The 20200-nt window shown below is 44.5% G+C and overlaps 1 protein-coding gene across 5 annotated transcripts; it reads right to left on the reverse strand.

Moving 5' to 3' along the window:
- Window positions 1-269: 269 nt before the first annotated feature.
- LOC120734995 (trichohyalin-like) lies at window positions 270-19862 on the reverse strand. 5 transcript variants are annotated; one of them, XM_040034173.1, is made up of 25 exons: window positions 19748-19862; window positions 18504-18646; window positions 17920-18078; window positions 17702-17839; window positions 17539-17616; window positions 17368-17426; window positions 14372-14537; window positions 14188-14294; window positions 13618-13989; window positions 13406-13532; window positions 11188-11325; window positions 10340-10488; window positions 10068-10217; window positions 9915-9993; window positions 9367-9444; window positions 9118-9264; window positions 8929-9038; window positions 8535-8831; window positions 8327-8454; window positions 5401-7412; window positions 3350-3502; window positions 3102-3251; window positions 2534-2584; window positions 2332-2394; window positions 270-2253 (listed from the first exon to the last, which is right to left on the reverse strand). In XM_040034173.1, exons 3-25 carry the CDS (start codon window positions 18058-18060, stop codon window positions 2026-2028), a joined length of 5121 nt encoding a protein of 1706 aa, XP_039890107.1. In that variant the 5' UTR covers window positions 18061-18078; window positions 18504-18646; window positions 19748-19862; the 3' UTR covers window positions 270-2025. The 5 variants fall into 5 exon arrangements, with proteins under 5 accessions (XP_039890107.1, XP_039890106.1, XP_039890105.1 ...); XM_040034172.1 differs by having other exon boundaries at window positions 19662-19756; XM_040034171.1 differs by lacking the exon at window positions 19748-19862 and adding an exon at window positions 19473-19741.
- Window positions 19863-20200: the final 338 nt, after the last annotated feature.

Consider the following 20200-nt stretch of genomic DNA (forward strand, 5'->3'; position numbering starts at 1 on the left):
TTTACAGTCCCAGCGAGAGGTGACGCATGTAGAGGCAGGTGTCCCGTACTGGGCTCCGGCTCAGTCTTCCTAAGCCAGGGGATCGGCAACCTTTAAGCCCCAAAGAGCCATTTGGACCCGGTTTCCACGAAAAACAAACACTATTAACATGTTCATTTATTCTGATTTTCTCACAGTGGTATCTGCCACCGCGTCCACATTTACAAGCTTTTGTTTTTTCTGCTGCTTCAAATATATTTTTGTAAAAAGGTAACAAAGAAAAATCCAAATAGCATTTATGATTTATTTCAGTATCATTCTGTGAATTCAACAATCAGAGAGCATAAAATGTTTGACAACTTTAGAATAATTTTATTATAAAATACAAGTGAATAACTTTTAAAAGTAGCTGTTAAGTTCAAACTAAAGCTGTCCGGGCTGTGCATCACACCTGAACCTCAAACTAATGTTCAGAACAAAGTGTCTGCAGCTGCATTTTAAACCTTACTTCACACACGTTCAGTGTTAAAGTCATTTTAGCCTCATGTTTACATCTAAGATCCAACTGTGACAATTTTCCATCAGTCAGCTTATAAGACAAATCACTCATGATTAATGTGTAACAGAAAATGAGACGAGATGATGATAAATGTGTGATGTAATCACTGTCTCCGCTCTTATGTTGACAAATGAATAACTATAAAAACAGTAAACTATCATAAATCTGGGATTTCAGTGTTTGTAAAAATGTAAACTTGTACAAGTTAATTCGCTGCTCTACGCACTCTGACAGTGATTTGATGAAACAGGAAATGAACTGGGGGGCCAGTCAGCTGATTCAGGTGCAGCTCTCAGATTTCAGGGTGTTGTCTAAACCAGCTTCCTTCCCCCCCGGGACGCTTCCTCGAGCTGGCCGCACATATTTACACACAAATACACACCACGAGTTGACCTTTGACTTCAACATGAGCCTGAGTAAGCTCAGAATGGAGGACTGTGGGAAGGCACTGCAAACATTTAGTGGCACTTCCCCACAGACTGGCCAATTGTGACACTTGTTCTGCATTAATCAGTGTCCAAGTATCACAGCTGCTGTGAACATTGCATCCATGATCCTTCAGTTTTGCAGAGTGACAATTATTTTATTAATATTAGTACTCAGTATAAATGGGTAAACCTTACACCTGTGCAATTTATAAATACATCTTGGTAATCAGGGTGGCCACCTTAATAAGGTAGTGTTAAAAAAATTGTCACTTTTGGATCTAGAAAAGACAACATGATGGCCCAGACTCACCTGAGCCACTCTGACTCAGGTGAGTCTGGGTTTATGCTCGAGGAAGAGCTGCGCATTAAAACAAACAAATATAAATAAGCGGCATTGTTGGACTGTAAACGTTTATCAGCTTTTTAAGCTTCGTGGCTGTAAAAAGTGCTGTTGTTATTACATGACTGTATACAGAAATAATGGTACTAAAATGAGACAAAAGTATTAAAGTGGCAGCATGTGAAACATGACCAGTATAACCACAGAACAAAAACAGAAGAATAAATATGCAGAAACACTGACAATAATTTGAACCAAAGTAAGAATTTCTTTGCTTTGTGTGATGCAGAGAAAAGAAACCATAAGGTCACAGAAGAAGACCAAAGTAATGTCTACGATGCAGCAATAATCACCAGAACTGTTATTAAATTGTGTTAATTCTGTGTAATTCTAACAATGCAGAAAAGGTTGTTTTGGCTTTAATAGCAAGAAAAGCAGGTGTATGTGCATTATTTCCCTTTGTATTCTGATTGGCTGGTTTTAATTAGTTGCTTTGAATCCTCTGACAGGAAGAGCTCTATTTGGATGAGTACGAGGCAGAGCCTATACTTTCTATTGTAAATGAGACAGCAGGTCTCAGTGGGACTGCCTGTATAAATAAAGGTTCAATAAATAAACATGAGGTAAAGAGCTACAGAGAAGAGACCTGAATGTCCAAGACGGCTCTACCTCTCAATTTAATGAGTGCAAAGTAATTAAGAACATTTGGTCCTGAATTTTCACAGCTGGCTGAAGGACATTCTGAGCTCCTCCTCCCTCATGCTACGATCCAATCGCTGTGTCTCAGACTCTAGGATGGATGGGATTGGATGTTGTGTGATAGTTGCTAGTGAATCACTGAGGTCAAGTCTCAGAGAGAGCACTGACTGGCTGTTTCGGGAGGACTGCTGAATGAACTCTGCCCTTTGTTGCTGACCGACAGCCAGTGCAAACTGGAGCTGCTTCACCTGGAGGAGAGGAGAGACATCATCAGCACCCACCTGACATCAGAACACCAGGAAGTCTTTTTGGTGCTTTGCACTCACCTGGTCCTGCAGCTCCCTCACTTTGCTCCTCAGTTGCTGCTCTTCTGTGGTGGTTAAAGACCCCTAAAACACACAACAGGTTTGCAACCACACGTGCCTCTATTGACATTTGTCACAAACACACACCTCATAGTCTGGAGAAATGCACTTACACTAACACAACCTGTAATTATTACTGTAATAAGGGAACTGTGTGTCTCACCTGGATGCTCTCACTCAGCTGCTGTCTGAGCCTCGAGCGCTCTTCCTCCACCTGAAATACACAATAATGTGTACTCACGTCAGTGTGTCTGCTGTGTATCTGGATACCTTTCTTAGTGTTGTGTGCCTCAGTATGCCAAGGTGGTGTCTCTGCATATTGAAATCTGTCTCGTCCTAGGCTCACACTGGGTCTGTGACTCAGACTTCTTTTGCCCTTTGTTTACACCAGGAGCAAATATGGTGACCAGATTATATCCTATATCAGAAGGTAGTTTGACCAGATTCTCTGTGCTGCTCCTGGGTCCTAGTTCTTGCCACTTTACCTTGCTGTGTGCAACTCGACACTTCTTGTGTTAAAAATAGATCCAACACTATTTTACGTGACGTGGAGCAAAGACACGGCAACGTTTCTTTAAAGCTCCGCGGCACATCTGCTGGGATGTGGTTGCAATCAACTCAGGTCACTTAAGACAAACTGCATCCTGCTGTGTCACTGTGGCTTAATGTAGAAGTGTACACAGCGTCTCTCTGGGTGCGTGCACGTGTACCTGTCTCATTGTTGCGTATACCTGTTGCAGCGTCTCTCTCAGTGTGTGTGTCGCTCTTTTCAGTTTGTCTTTCTGATTTTCCAGATGAAAGTTTTTCTTGTTCAGTCGTTTCTGATCCAGTTCCAGTTCAGCCACCAGACTCTGCAGGACCGTCAGTCTCTCCTTCAAACCCTGCAGACACATTTTCCCCACACAGCTCCACTTTACAACCCGTTTCCTGTTGATGCACTTTGAGTACAGCTGCACTGACAGCCTGACCACAAACTGACCTCTGTATCAGACGTGGCCACTGGGCTCTGCTCCTCCTGCTGGGGTCTCCTTTTATAGCCCATCAAAGCTGCATCTGTTTGCTGTGATCCAGCTAATCCGATTCCATCCCGGTCCTCCTCCATCTCCTCTGTGCTCTGACTCGGAGTGTCCACCTGCACATCAGCAATAAAAACAGTTACATTACAATGTCAAATTAACAGAACAGCGTCATAGCGATTACATGCAACCCATATACAAGATGACGTTATTTATAATAATGCTTAAGCTCAACCCCAGATCTTTGTGAACTTATGTTGCACGTTTTCAGCTCAGAAGCATTTAACACCCTGTGATCAACTTCAATAAAATCCTTGATAACACAAGTTTGAATGATCAGTGTAGTGGGGCAGTGCTATTATTCACAGTTTGATCTGATAGCAGAGTTCAGGCATTGCACAAACACTATACGAGGACTTACACGTTTTAGGCTTCAGTTAGAGAATTCACTCATTAACAGGTATAACCTGTTTCTTTGTTACTTCTTGTAAAGAGTCTTGAGATCATTCCAGGTTGCATTTGTAAAAAACAATATCTGGATAATCTCTGGGTGGACAGCTGGAATCATGATGGGTGGGCATGTGGTTTTCACTGGCACTGTGTCACTGGTGTTTGTTGCTGTGACAGAAGACAGGGACACGGGAGAGTGCTATAAACTACAGATCGACGACCCAAAAACTGTAAAACATGGGATCCCAGCCTGTGAACCGCTTCAGCACAAGCTGGAGGTCGCCAAGGCGACAGAACCACATCGTCCACAAAAGCAAAGACGAAATCCTGAGGCCACCGAGGTGGAGACCCTCCACCACCTGGCTATAGCTACATATTCTGTGCATAAATATTATGAACACAATCATGACAAAAGGGAGCCTGACAGAGTCAAACACCCACCAAAAATGAAACCGTCTTACTGTCGGCAATATGAACCAAGCCCTTGCTATGGTTGTACAGGGACAGAGTGGCCCGTAACAACAGGCCAGACATTTCATACTCCCAATAGGACACTGCCCAAGAAATGCAGTCAAGTAACTTCTCCAAGCCAAAACCCACACGTGTGCAAACTCTCCTGCACCTCACATATCCTGAGAGGATAAAGAGTTGGTCAGGTGTTCTGAGACAACAGTGAAAACCACATTGTTCCTCCTGAATCTGAGGTCTGACTAATGGATAAACTTTCACGGGCTGAGAAATGTGCAAAATCACAGACAAAGTCCTGGCAGCCTACTGCCCAGACAGTCCTTTTGGTTTTTAACTGCAGTCGTTCTACAGCAGAAAGTGAAAAACAAACAGTTAAAGTTCAAAATTTCTGCTCGTGCTTGTTTGTGGTGAGAAATCAAACAAGTTAAGAATTATCAAATGGCTTCAAGCACACAGACTCATCCAGACACCCAGTATCACTGAAATGCAGCCAGATGTTTGCTCATTGCACGTTTTCACGCCTTCCTTCACTATTTCCCGACACGCTTGCTCTCCCGTCTTTCTACGTACCTGGCCTGTACACCTACACTTGGTGTCTTTTGGAAAGTCAAACCATTTGAGATTCCATAAGACTGGTAATGGTATGATCCCAGTTTGTCTGTGCATCTGATTGGCCACATGGTGAGCCTATCAAAATAAAGTCCCACCCCTGCCTGCATGGATTCTCAGCAGTGATGAAGATCAGGCTCGCTGACGTGTGAAATCGTCTCTCAGGCTGGATGTGATTGTACATCCTGTGTTCAGTCATGCAGAATGCTTTAGTCACAATAACTCCAGCGTTCAGTCCAGCGTACAGACGACAAACGGTGAGTACACGAGGTTTACTTTAACGACAGCACGTTGTTCTTCTTACTGATATATGGTTCGTGTTACTGCTGGAGCTGACAGAATACTGGCCCGCGGGCCGTATGTTTGACACCCCTGCTACAGAGGGTTCAAGCAGTTTGACCTCAGGCTGGTTTCTTCAGTTCAAGCAGTATCACTGTCAGGATGACTGTTTTTCTACAGTGTTTGTGTGACTGACAGACTGAAGTACCTGCAGGGAGTTTCGCACCATCACCTCCACGCTCTGCTTCACTCCTCTCAACTCCTCCTGAGGAAAGTCATCTTTCGTCTCTGTCAGCTTGTTGTTTTCCATCTCCTGCACTTCCTCCTTGAGAGCTGTCACCTCTTCCTCCGTCCTCCGTAGCTTCTCCTTTATCTGCTCCTTCTCATTTTGTTCTTCTTGCAGCTCTTTTTTAATAACCAGTAACTCCATCTTAGTCGTCCCCAGCTCTTCCTGCGTCTCCTCTCCCCACACCTCTCTGAGATATTGTGCTTCTTCTCTCCATTTTAACAGCTCATCTTGTGCCTCCTCCTTCCTTCTTTTCTCCTTTTGTACCTCCTCCTCCTCCTCGGTGTCCAACAGCCTTGCTTGCTGCTCTTTCGCTCTCATTGGTCCATCAGCTTCTTTTCTCTTCTCTATCGATTTATCCTGCAGACGTTTCTTCTCTTCCCTCAGTATCATCAGCTCATCCATTTCTCCTTTCGTCGTCTCCTGAACCTCCTTTAGCGTGTTCTCCAGTCTCCTCTTCTCCTCCACCGTCTTCCTCAGCACCTCTCTTTGGTCCTTCATGTCACTTTCTACTTCAGACACTTGTTCCTCCAGCCTCTTTGTCTCCTCCCCAGCTCTCCTAAGTGCTTCTCTCTCTTCCTCCGCCTCCCTAACTTTCTCCTCTAATCTCTTCTTCTCCTCCCTGACCTCCATCAGCTTACTTTGCAGTCTCCTCATGTTTTCTTTCTCGGTTCTACTTAGTGCCTCCCATTCTCTTCTCTCCTCGTCCTTCTCCTCCAGTATAGCTCTTAACCGCTGCACCTCCTCCTCTTGCTCCACACAGATATGGTTAAGCTTTGTAGCCTCACTCTCACTGTGTTCTGCCCTCTCCTGCCACTCCTTTATCTCCACCTGCAGCCTGTCACGGGCTTCCTCCATTTCTCTTACTCTTTTCCTTGCTCCCTCGCTCCTTGTCTGTCCCTCCTGTAGCTCCCTAACCTGGGAGGAGATCGTGTCATCTTTTTCCATACCTTTCCTACTTCCTCTTACCTCCTTTTGCTTTAGTCTGGCATTCACCTCTCGATGGTCCCTCTCTCCTTCCTCCTCCCCCTCCTTCAGATGTTCCCGATGTTCCTCCCCTACTTCTTCTCTTTCCCTCACCTGTAATTCCAGGCTCTGCTCCTTACATTTCGCCTCTGCCTTAAATTCATTAAACTTCTCATTGGCCACATTCAGCCTTTGCCTCATCAGCTCTGCCTCCGCCGCTTTCTCCTTTAGCTTCTCGAGCAGCTTTGCAACCACCTCCTCCTTCTCCTCGAGCAGTTTGTCTTTCTTTCTCCTTTCATCCTCTTGTGATGTTGAGATTTCTTTTTTCAGTCTGTTAATCTCCTCCTCTTGTTCTTCCACTCTCACCCTCCATCTGTCCCTCTCAGCTTCTGTCCTCAGCTGGTCCACCTTCTTCTCCCTTTCCTCCTCCCTTTTCAATCTCTCCATCCGCTCACAGAGGGCTTCCACTTCTCTGTCCCTCTGCTTCGTCTCCTCTCTTCTCCTCTCCTCCCAAAACTCCTTCTCCTCTCTCAGCCTTTCCTCTGTCCTCTTTACCTCCTCTTCCAGTTCCTCCTTCTCTCCCTCTAATCGCTGTACTCTTTCTATCATGAGGTTGATTCGAGTCTTCATCTCCATTACCTCCTTCCTCATTTTCTCCTCTTCTCTTTGCCTCTCCTCCACCTCCTCAGTTAATCCCTCAATGCAATTCCACAGCACCTCAGCTCCTTCTCTTCTCCCCGAGTTCTCACTAAAGAAACTCCTTTCTTCCTGTTCGGTCTCCGTCTCATCCTTCCTCTCCATTTCCTCCCTCCTTCTCCTCCTCCTCAGCTTCTCTATCTCCTCTGTCATCCTCTCCATGTCCTCTTGCAGTGCCTTCCTCTCCTCCTCACTCATCTCTCTCCTCTTCTTCTCATCTTCTGCCCTGGACATCATCTCCTCCAGCTCGCCTCTCAGACACTGGATCTCCCCTTTAAAAAGACAAAAAAAGTTTTAAATACAACTAAAGTACTTTACATCAAAATCACTGTTGTTCCTATTAATGTCAGCACAACTGATATGTTTCACTTGAGTGTGTTCACTGGGATGACTTCATTCACACTGCATTTAATCAGAGTGTGTGTGGACGTTAGAAAGTTTGAGACATGTTGTCCTCAGAGCTATCGAGTCAATCATCACAACTCTGTCCGAGGAGGAGAGCAGCTGTGGTCTCGAGACGGGCTGCTGGGAACAGTGGGAGACTGGAGGGAGACAGGACTGTGATCAGCACACTCAAGCCTGCTGCTGTCTGAGGAGTCTAAACCTGTCATGTTGCTTGTCCCATGGGAAAGCTGCTTAGAGGAGGCTCAGGAAAGAAAGAGGGGAAATAAGCAGACCTGGCAGCCAACTGTTGGAGGCAGGGGTTAAAGCCATGCTGCAAACCTGTGGAGGTGGGGTGTAGGGGCTCTGGGGCCAGTCACTACAACGAGTCCTGTGAAGCAATAAAGCCATCGAACATCTGAGAAGCTGGTTGAAGAGAGGCAAGTCAGAGCTCGGTCACCCTGGGAGAGAGCCTCTCTAAGATGTCTTTTAATACTCAATCATGTTGCCAATTAAGCTAAAATCTTTGGTGCTATTTATTTTTCAGCCTTTTGATGCCACCTTTGTTGAGATGTGTTACCGACTAATAGTGGTCTCAAAACAGGCCCATTTTCTCAGTTCAAACATGTTTAATGTTGTGAATAAAATGTTGGTTTATGAGATCTGCATTCTGTTTTTATATCTTCATCACTTTTTTGGAATTTGGTTTGAACTGCCACATTTATATGTTTTCATTATTCTTGTTTTAAGCGAGATCTAAGGAATAAAGGTTTGATATTATGACTTTAGGCGTACTGTCACTGACCATGTAAGGTGTCTTTGGCCTGCTTCAGAGTGTGGATGTGTGTGTTCAGCTGACATTTTTCCACCTCTGACTGTGAGAGACGCTTCTGCTGCTCACTGAGCTGCTGGTGGGCAGACAGCGACAGAGACCTGCAGGCAGAGAGAAACAGGATGTCAGTATGATGCGACCCGTACAAACAAACCCTGATTTTATTTCGCGTGCTCAGCACCGGATCTCCTGCAGATCAACTTCGAGCTGCTCCTTGTGCTTCTGCAGACTATCCAGCTCCTCTTGTAGCCGCCTACTCTCTCTGAGCTGCTCCTGCTGTTGTATGCTCCTATTTTTCACCTCCTCCATTGCGTGCCCCAGCCGGTCCTGCACCTCCTTCAGCTCCTCACACATTGCGGCATGCTGAAAGGACAGGTCATCCACCTGCTGTTCACCCACAGAGGGAAAGCTCCCGTCTTCCTCTGGCTCTCGTCCTCTCAGCGGCTGAACAGCATCTTCCTCAGCCTCTCTCTGTACTCTAACAGACACAGCACAATTCACACTAATTATTCAGGATTGAAATCAAATTAACTTTACTGTTCTGGCCTGACGACTTGGGTGCAAACTGATCTCACCTGAGCTTGCTGAAATCCATGTTTAGGGTCTTGACTTCCCTCTCCAGGGAACTGACTTGTGACCTTTGAACCTGCAGCTGTGATTGGCCCTCTGACAGCTCAGACTCCAGCTGGTAACAGACACGTGAACTGACTTACATGATGTACTAAAGCTGGAAGCCACAGAGAGGGGCATGTAGGGAGGAGTACCTGCAGCAGCTGTTTGTGCAGCTCTCTCTTGTCTGAGGCCAAAGAGGAGTTCAGGGTGGACAGCTTGTCTAGCGCATCCCGTCCCTCCTCCACCTCCCGTCTTAATGCGCTCTCTTGCAACGACAGACGCGACACGCACTCCCTGGACTGATGAGACAAAGATGGCAGCCAGAGCGTCATTCTATGCAAATGAGCAAAGCTACGAGTCTTCCTCTGAGGACAGACACGTTCTCGGTGTCATGTCTGTACCTTCTGTAAGGCATCTCTCATATCAGAAGCGTCTTCCTCGGCTCGCTGCTTGTCCAGCTGCTCCCTCTCTAGTGCTCCCTGCGAGAAAAGAGGACGACGACACCAGAAGATGTTCAGCTGTTTTAAATGATGCACTACTTATTTTAGTGACAACAGTTTCTGAAGAGGACCATTTCCTGCTGTGTGCTAAATGGAAGAAAAGCTAAATCGCCCACAATACGATAGTTTCACAATATATGATTGCGATTTTTAACATTTTGCAGTAAGCGTAGTATTTGAATCACATTTAATGTGATTCATCACCTTTTTCAAACAGCCAGTCATCAGTCTGTAACTGAACGGGGTCAGACTGGCAGGTCTATCATTCTACGCTGGATGGTTTTTGTTGATTTATGCCACGTTTGCTGGGCTAACGTTCTCTCAGAATGGTGACGCAGGAGTTTATTATGATTTTCATTGACTGATATTTGGTCTCCACATAAAATATCACATCACTGCTCCGTCTCAGTTCAGGTATAAAAGCTGCTTGAGTGACTGAGCCTGTTTACCTTCAGACTATACATTTCTGCTTGGGTCAAAGTCTCCCGCTTTGTTAGCTGGACGTTCTCCAACACCTCAGTCTCAACTCTGAAACAAAACCAGTGCATTGCTGATGAACCAGTAAAGCACAGTGCAGTGCAGTGGTGACCTATGCTGAGTACCGTCTGCGCATTTCTGTCTGCAGCTGTCTGTTTCTCTCTTCCTGTTCGTCTTTCTCCTTTCTCAGTCTGTGATGTTCTCTCCTCAGCTCTTCCTCCCTCCTCTGCAGCTCCTCGACCTGCAGACGCAGGAAGGACGCCGTCTCCTTCTCTCTGTCACACACATCGGTAAATACAGAGCTGTCAACTCTGTCAGTGTCGTTCACAATTCATTTACAAGCATGAATTACACAAAAGTCTAGCATAAAGTCTGAATTGATTTTCTCTGTGTGAACCTGCTCAGTACGTCCATAATGTGGCCGAGCTCCTGCTGCTGTTGTTGTTTGTGTGTGTGTAGCTGCTGGTTGTCGTCCTCCAGCTGCTTCAGTCGCAGGTGCAGGGCTGCTCTCTGCTCACCGAGCTGCTGCAGAGATCGCCGTGCCCCCTGACACACACACGCACACACACTAAGGCTTTTGACTAGCACACACATAACCATACTGATTCAGACTGCAGGCGTGCCTGTGCTGCTTTTTGACTGTATAATGAACATCAGGCTGAGTAACTTTAGACATCTAAAATACATTTGCAATATTTTAAATGTGATAATGATTTTTTATTTCATGTAATTTATTTAAATTGGTTAAAATTAAGGAGCTGTCCTACAACAAAATTACGCTTTAATACAACATTAAGGGAAAATTGAATTTATCAGAAATGTGTGAAAATGATCATTTTCAGTTACAATGTATCCGTCCGTACTTGTTTGAAGCGCTGTCATGTCGCTTTAGGATCAGCTGCACAGCGCTGTCCACACAGACTTGTTTTGTCTGGGAACCATGAACATCAGTGTAGCACACTACAGCAGAGTCTGGGCCTAATCCTGGCAGTTTGCACAGCCAACACTCAGTAACATGAAGTTTTGAACAGTATACACAATTTTAACTACTTCAGTACTTTGGTGTTAAAACCTGCACTTTGAAGTATTTCACATGACAAATACACACTTTCCAACAAACTGGTGTGAAACTGTGAAAACCTGTAGACAATCAGGGATCAGGAGGCAGATATTGTGGCTACACTGACACATTAATCATAAAAACAGTAGTGACTTTGCATATAAGAACTATATTGTGTTGTTTACCTGTAATTCCTCATTTCTCCACTGTAGGGCGCTCTCAGTCTGAGACAGGACGGAAAGCAAGCAGGACAGATCCAGGCTAAGGACACCCTCTGAGGAGATGTTCAGCGACTGACTGCTGGCTGAGGTCAGGACTCTGGACTGAACACAAAGTAGAACACAAGCTAACTTCAAATGCTTCACTTACTGCTGCTGACAGAGGCTCTTAGAGCTTCATGTAGACCAGCCATCAACACGAACTACTGCAAGAATTCAATTATATTGCTATAGCGCCAAATCACAACAACAGCCGCCTCATAGACTGTATATTGGAAGGTAAAGACCCTACAATAACAGAGAGAAACAGCCAGAGATTAAAAATAACTCCGTTAAATGCAGAGTGGTGTATAAACACATGGTGAGAGAAGAATGCTCATTGCATCATGGGAAGTAGAGCCACGCATGGGACTACTTTACCTCTGAGCATTACCCTCCTGTCCGTTTGTCAATCCCACAATATTTGTGTCCAATCCTGCCCACACTCGCAGACTCGTCATAGCTTCCACGTGACATCAGAGCTACTGGGACATGCCCACCTGGAGGGCAAAACAGTATTGCGTCCTTTGCCCTCCAGGGATCCTTCAAACATCTTTTAGTTTAAATTAGCAAAAGTGACAGACAGCTGCTGAGCTGCTGGATGCACTAACTGACGCTCGTTTACAGCTGCCAGAGGGAACACAGAGTATGGCACCTGTATGTGAACACAGCTCTCCTAACCCCGCCTTACGGGCCAAATCGCACCAATCCCTGCTTCTCCACAGCAACCCTGTGGTGGCTCATTCAAACTGCAGGAATGATTTACTGACGTCGGAAAAATACTCTGTCAACTTCACTGTTATGACACAACTTTTCTAACCCTACACAGTAAATATCAAAGTCAACTAAACGTAAGACGAGTGCGAGTTCATTGAAGCTAGCTATGTAGCGCTAACCTGTGCTTCAACAGTGAACAACCTCTTGTTCTTCGTCTCTTACACAGTGGCATTGTTTACCCATCTAGGTTGAAAACACACAGCTGTCCACACTTTGAAAGCTTTAATCCTGGCATCAATATAAGGGGAGCGTTTCTCTACAAGATACAGGTAGATGTCCCTGAACTAGAGCTCTGGGAGAGACGTCATCACTTTCAGGGATTTAAATAAAGCTGGGTCACCTGATCCAGCCCCAACTTCAAGCTTTGTCAAAAAAGCCTAATCTTAAAAGTACAGATGGGGTCTGTCTCCTGAATCCAAGCTGCGAGTTTCTTCCGCAGAAGAGGGACCTGAAAGTTCAAGGCTCTGCCTCCCATTCTACTTTTGAACATCCCAGGAACCACAAGTAAGCTTGCAGTGTGAGAGCGAAGTGATACAGCACCCTGAGGACAACCTCATGGTGCGCTCCCAGTGTGGTGGCAAGATTTCCACGTGTAAGATCTCTGGAGGTCTCTATGCCTATAAATGGTGAGTGTAAACTTTAGTTTGGTCAGACAAGACCAAAAATGAACTCTGTAGATGCCGTAATCCACCATGTTTGGATGTCAAAGGGCACTGCATATCAGCCCCAAAACCCCAAACCCACAGTGAAGTCTAGAGGTGGGAACATCCTGTTTGTGGGCCGTTTTTCAGCATACAGCACTGGCATGCTTCATAGAGATGAATATATAATAAATAGTAAATTGTTTTAGCAAAACAAACAGCTGAGGACATTGAGTTGGTTTCAGAGATGATGTTACAGCTGGCCGGCCAATCAGCTGACCTGAATCCAAATGAAAATCTCTGAACTCTGCACTTGAGTTCTTTTTGCAGAACCTTCAGGATTTAAAAAACTGTTTGTAGAACGCGTCAAAAATCACACCTGAGCAATTTCTCCATACAAAAGGTGTCTTGAAGCTGTCATCACCAACAAGGCATTAAATACATTTCAGTATTTAATATTTCCCCTGTGTCATTTCTCATTATTACAGATTAATGTATGAACATCTATGGTTTGACGTCTTTGAATATTGGATGGGTTGTTACTGGCTGTTACTGGCTGTTACTGGCCAACACCCCCTTCAGAAATAGACTGACTGATAAAACTGGCGACGTGTTCAATAATAACTGTACTCATGTAACAACAGCAGTGATCCAGTTTCTATTTGACTTCGTTAAACAGGACAATAGAAACGCTGTCCTTGGACATCTGACCAACATAACACACTCACCAGTTTGATCACAGCATGGCTCACAGACTGCAGGCTTCTCTGTATTACTCTATGTCTCTCGGCCTCCCTCTCGCTCTCCTCCCTCAGACTGACCTCGGTCTGCAGTGAGCCAGTGAGCGCCTCAATCCTGGCAAAGAAAGAAGGAGAATGATCGAGAGGAGAACAGAGGGAGGTGCAGGATGTGTTTGAACGTCTGGTAGAAGCTAATTTACCTCTGCTGCAGCTGTAAAACTTGAGTCTCCTGAACAGACTTCACCTCTGAAGTGCCTTGCTCGTCCTCGTCCCTCCTTTCCTCATCCTTCTCCTCTTTGAGTTCCAACTCTCCCAAAGAAAAGATTCGCATTGTGGATGAGAGGAGAGGAGGTGCAGAAGAGTTCGGAGGACAAAGGGCCAGATCGGAGGACGGAGGAGGAGAATAGAATGAAAAGGGAGGAAAGTGGGAAGCGAGAAGAGGGGGAGAAGTGGAGAAGGAGAGAGGATTAATGTAAAGTGTGCTGAGCCTCAGAGAGGAGGAGACAGAGTCACAGCTGGAGAGGAGAACGGATGAGAGGCGAGAAAACTCGGCCTTCAGCTGCCACAGGTCCCTGCAGACACAGACAGGTGGGCCAGCATGTTTACAAGCTCAGGTTGGTCATTTTGAAATCGGTCTGAACCCTGTCCTCTTCTAAAGTTCTCTCTTCTTTAGGGTCTTTGAATTCGTCCGAATGCTGATTGGTGGTGCTAATAACTGGACCAACTGTAGAGCCGGTGCTCTGAGTGAAGCAGCCTCGCCTCAGACGTACCTGTCAGCAGCCGTTTTCATAGCGTGGCAGTCCCGTCTCAGAGCAGCCACAGATCTCCAGATAGACAGCAGCCGAGCCTGCTGCTCCCCCACAAGACACAGCCGACGCTACACACACACACAAATATAGAAACACAATAACTGCCATCTGAATGGTCACTTTCGAAATCAATTAAACTGCAGACCTCTCGCTCTTTCTGCAAATCAGCCTCTCGCTGCTCTGCCTCCTCCACAGCTGTCATCCAATCATTCGTCAGCTTCTGGAGATCCTCCTTCAGGGCGTGGTTGGCCTGCTCTGATTGGACAAGTTGCTTGCAAAGGAGACTATTGGTGTCACCTAAACTGACTGACCTGAGGAGGGAGACACATAATTTATTAAATCAGCAGCTTCAAATAAAACACAAACTTCTTTTTTGAACTGTCATGAAAAAACTGACAATATTTGTGTAGAACAATCACAACTATAAGTGAACTTCATTAAATGAAACAGCTATAGCAGTAATTCTGGCTCTGGGTTTGATAAAGCCTTTTTAAATACAATAAAATGATGTTATGACTTTTGGCCACTAGAAGAAAACCTGTAACAAAGATGAAGGACTGCAAGCTTCAGTGGATGGATGCACCTTTACTCAGACAAAGCTTTGGAGAACTTCAATACAAATGGTTCCTGCGTTTACTTTTCAAATAAACAGACGCATGAAAGTGGAATTTCACTCATGTTTCAGGAGGAGAAGCTCCTCCAGTGACCGAGGAGCAGACTGACAGACACGAGACTCTCTTAATGTCCTTATCAGAGATGGGCAGTAACGCGTTACTGTAATCAGATTACTTTTTTCAGGTAACGAGTAAAGTAAGGGATTACTATTGCAAAAACGGTAATTAGATTACCGTTACTTTCCCGTAGGAACGCTGCGTTACTGCGTTACTAAAACCGTGATTTTTTTGCGAGAGTGTCTCATGACAGTGACGTAAGCGAGTGCGACGTTGGTGACAACAGCTGTGTGCAGATCAACAGTGGATCATATATCGAGTGCGGGAGAGAGTATGAGCGTGCAGCGTTTAAAGCGTGGAAGTACTGACCTTACTTTGAGTTTGATTCCATAAAAAGTGACAAAAACATTAGTGTCCGCTGTGCGTGGGAAGAAAACTTCTTTTTACAGCGAAAAAAACCCCTAAACTTCCAACAAGCACCGAGTAGCTACGACGTAATGGGAAACTCACAGAGAAACTCGCGGATTCTTCCACTGACCGCCGCACACCTGCACCAGGGTAAACCTCCGCCTACCCCACTCCTGCTTTACAGGTGAAAATCGAGCAACAGGACCGCTGAGTCTTTGACTTTATTTATTTTCTGCTGTGTTTTACTTGCATCTATTTGAAAGAGTGAGTGTAAACACACAAAAAATATTATATTTTATGTGCTGGAATGTGCAGAAAATAGGTTTAAATGTTAAACTAATTTCTTCCAGTCAGAGAATGTTGCAGATAATTTAATTTTTGCTTGATGCATAAAGTTAAAAGATTAAAACTAATAAAACAAGTTTAAAAAGATACTTTTCCATTTGATTACATTTTGTATGATGGATTATGCAGAAAAAGTAGAATTGGGCTGAAAGCTCTATCGCTTTATCACCTGTTCAGGTTGTAAATCGTGTTTTTAAAAAGTAACTAAGTAATTAATTACTTTTGAAAATAAGTAATTGGTAAAGTAACGGGATTACTTTTTTGGGGAAGTAATCAGTAATTAGTTACTGATTACATTTTTCAAGTAACTTGACCAATATTGTAATATTTTTGTGACTGTTTAGTATATGTACTGTACTGTAGGTGTTTTAATTACCCTAAGAAATAAAATCATTGCATAAATTCTCAAACGCTGATTCAGCCTCCTATCAAGAGCTGAATTTACCACATGAACTTTTTTCATTCTAACCACACAGACGTGTATAAAAACTACACTGAACTATATAATAAATGTGAACTAACATCAGGTTGGTCCTGACAGCTTTGTTCCTCAGCTTCTCTGTACTTTGACATCGCTTGTTGTGTTCTGTAAAATTCAGTATTCAGACCAACATGAACACTGATGAACACATAAATGTACAATGCCTGAGGCTGGCATGGAGGAAGCAGCAAAATGATTTGACAGTAATTAGCACTGATAACTTTGCAGAGTTTCACTTTTGGTGCACAGCTGCATGAAAACATTTGCACAATTTTGAAATGATGAGAACTTCTGAAACATCTTATAAGCAAGAACAATAAATAGTTGTTGATGCTGCACCGCTTTTATCCTCTGGGGTCAAAATGATCCCAGTTATTTAAACTATACAGTATAAATTGTTAATGCTGTGTTTCATGTTCTTCTCGTTTTGCAGTTTGGGGCCTGCAGACCTTCTACACAGACACCCTGTTTTTGACTGAAAATAACAGGAAACCAGGAAATACTTTGACTTAGCACAGAGTGGTGTATGCTGAACCTTAGTCAGAATGCTGTTTTTGAATCAGCACATAATCACACTCTGGGGTCAAAGTTCACCCCATCACACCATTTCTTTAGTCCATTTTAAATGTAAGGCCAATGCTACCTCATTTACATGAACTTTTACTTTTGAGCAAAAATGAATAAAATCATAAATGATTCTGATTATAGTTGACGATCAGAGTCAGATCATCACAGATGGATATATGCCACAGGTTAGTGAGGATGCTGTTTTTAAACGGCAGCAAATGATTACACCTGTTGCATTTAAAATGACCCCGTGTGTTTTGGCTGTCAAAGACGAACGAGGGCGGGGCAAGTTCGGGCTTATTCCTCTGTACTGTTCCCACCGTTTGCAGGCCAAGGGTGTATGAAGCAGAGATTGTCACAGGTGATTATTTCTTCCCCTGGAGACCTGCTGTAAGGTGTAACTCGCATGTCTGACTTTTTCTGAGCCAGCACGTTTGCCAGCACACACCTGCAGCTTAAAGAAGTCCAGACGCTTTTCTTTCCAGGCTCATTAGACAAACTACACAGTACTTTCTACATACTGACAATGCACAGCACACTGTGGGAATCATAGTTTCTAAGTTCTACATGCTTTGATTTCCAAACACAGGCGTGTCACCAGAACTTGAGGGTCTAAATTCATGTGGTCACAGCAGGTCTAACCCAGCACAGACAGACATCCCCACTTACCTCTGTTGTTCCTCCTCCAGTCTGAGAACGGCGCTTTCCAGAGAGTCATCTATGATTCTCTGTTAAAGCAAACACACAACAGCTGTATGCCGACACTCGCTGTGGTAGTTTTACTGTATCGTAGCAGGCAGTGTGTTAGTGGTACTGCAAATACTATTACATGAGTCTGACCTCGGTGCTGAGCATCTGTGTATGATTATCCTGCAGCCGAAGCTCCAAATGCTGACATCGTTCTCTGTATTCCAACACCTACAATAAAACCACAATCAGTATATTTTCCATCTCCCACTACATCTACTCCAATTATGAGTACAGCACTACTCTTTGGCCTCACCTTGTTCTGGAGCCTGTGGATCAGCAGGGCCTGCCTGGCCTCCCTCTCTCTCCCCTCCCTTACCTTCTTCTTCCATTCCCTCTGCTCACCCTCTAGTTGCAGAGAGAGAGCAAGTGAGGGAGACAACGACCGCCACAGCTGGTGGGAGGATGGAGAGAGAAAGATGTAAAGGCTTAACTTCATCTAATGATCAGCAAAACTCCCCTGCCCCTTCTCACCCTGTCCTTCAGAGCTCTGTTCCTGGATTCCAGCTCATCTTTTTCAGCATGACTCTCTGCCAGCTCCTCCTGCAGCCGACACACCTCCTGATTAAGATGCAGCTTCTCTTCCTGCCAGCCTATCAACAACTCTTCTTCCATGTTTGGAAGTCCACCTGTCTGCAGTGCACCAGGAGACACACATGACTTTAACAAATGAGTGAATTAATTACATTTTTTGGGGGGAAAAAAACAAAAAAACAAAACACAAATAAACAATAAATTTTTTTGGGCAAAAAAAAAAAAAGGTGCTTTCTTATTCAACCGTGTGTGTGTGTGTGTGTGTGTGTGTGTGTGTGTGTGTGTGTGTGTGTGTAAGTAATGGGGCAAAGGAGAAAAGGCAGCAAATCTTTTGTGCTGTATTTTGTATGGTCTTCACAGATCTCCATCACCCACTCCTCCTCATGTCTCTGACATAGTTGGAGGGACACAATCAGTTCATTCTGTGCAGAACTAGAGTAAACTTACATGTCTCACACAGATTTTATGCAAGTGCACGCAGAGACTGAAGCAGGAAATATGAAAACCGCTGTTGTAAGACCCACCTGCGATTTCAGGTGTTGACGAGCCAGCTGATCCAAACTAGCTATGCTGAACTTACTTCATGGTACAGCCCTCAAAGCTGAGATGCCTCCAAAACTTCATACTAATGTCACACGACTGTTTGGCGTTTGTGTCCAACCTTGAACTGAAATGAAACACAATCAAGGTAAATTATAAACACACAGCTGATGCAAATAGGGCATTTAAAAGTTACACACAACCATAACAACTTTAGATTAGGGATGTGCACAACTAGTCAACTAATCGTTGCTATTGTCACTACTCGGTGCCAGAAGTTAACTGGTAGTCAGTGCTGGTGCGGTAACAACCCTAACTCTGAATTTGGACCATTCGCTGAACTTGTGCCTTCACATATTCAGGTTTCCGTGCACATGTTGCAGACACCGGCACTGCCGCCTGGCTGCGTGCAGTCTGTTCGGTCTGGGTCGAGAGCTTTCGGCCACATCGTCCTGCAAACCTTGGCTGCACCTCCTAACTGCTGCTGACAGGGTGAGGAAACGGTTTTCTTCTGACTGCCTCTGTTTTATTGAAATGCTTGGCCGTCAATTATTGTTACAATAAAGAAATAACTGAGAAAACACAAATTTCTTTACATTTGTGCTAAATTTAAATAACCTGCCTGGGGTACCAGGATTAGCAACATCCACGTAGCTTTTGGGAAGCATTATAATGCTCACATCCATATTTGGCGTAGCAGCTGACCGGATGGAGACGTATGTGTACATTACGTTATTGACACTGGGTGTCACGATCAACGTACGGCGCTTAACGGTCACCGTGTTTTAAAGGTTATGAAGGACTTTTGAGGCGTTTAATCGTTTTAAGCAGGTTTTATACTTATGCAGCGTTATTTCCAGAGCAAAATAAAGCGGAGGACGTTTTATAACAGAGGTTGGTCTCTCTGCAGGTCTGGCGTGATTTCCTCATCATATGAGCTAGCTACTAACTACCTGACTGTTGAGCAGCATGTTCGTTAACGTGGAAGCGCAGTTTTCCCCTCTGCAGGTAGCTGCTCGGACATAATCCCAGAGTCTGACTAATATGGCTCCAACAATCCGTTTCGTCCTCTGACTACGGGGCGCACACTTCCTCTGCCAGCATGCTAACACCAGGAAACATACATTCAAGAACGTTCGTACCTTAAACTGTTGCCTCGTTCAGAAATAAAACATTAAGAGTGTAAACACAAACTGGTGTTGTCAGCTATTCAAACCAAGAACCTCACCTCTCACCCGGACATAGACAATCATGTGATCCCACCGAAACGGAAACTTCCCGCTTTGAGCGACACCTGCTGGCAGGAAATATTTACTAGTGATGATACCACTGATTTCCTTTCCGATCCGATACCAAGTAATATTCAGGGTGGTATCGACGATACTGATCCGATACCGATACTCTGTACAAAAACTTATTTTATTTATTGTATTTCAAATTATAGCGTCATAATGATTACAGGACATCAGATTACTTGTTCTTATCACTTAATAATCCAGAGTTCATCATATAGAAATAAAAAACTGAAGTTGTGCTATTTGAACACGTTGCCTGCCTGCAGCACTAAAGGACTCCGTGAGAGACGTCTGTCTCGCCCTAGCAGCACCTGTCCCTGTCCTCCTCTTCAGTCTCAACATACGCTCGTCATGTTCTGTGATATGATTTACTCTGAGGTGTTTGA

Source organism: Simochromis diagramma, unplaced genomic scaffold (genome assembly GCF_900408965.1).
Source record: "Simochromis diagramma unplaced genomic scaffold, fSimDia1.1 OVJJ01000176.1, whole genome shotgun sequence".
Lineage (NCBI taxonomy): Eukaryota > Metazoa > Chordata > Actinopteri > Cichliformes > Cichlidae > Simochromis > Simochromis diagramma.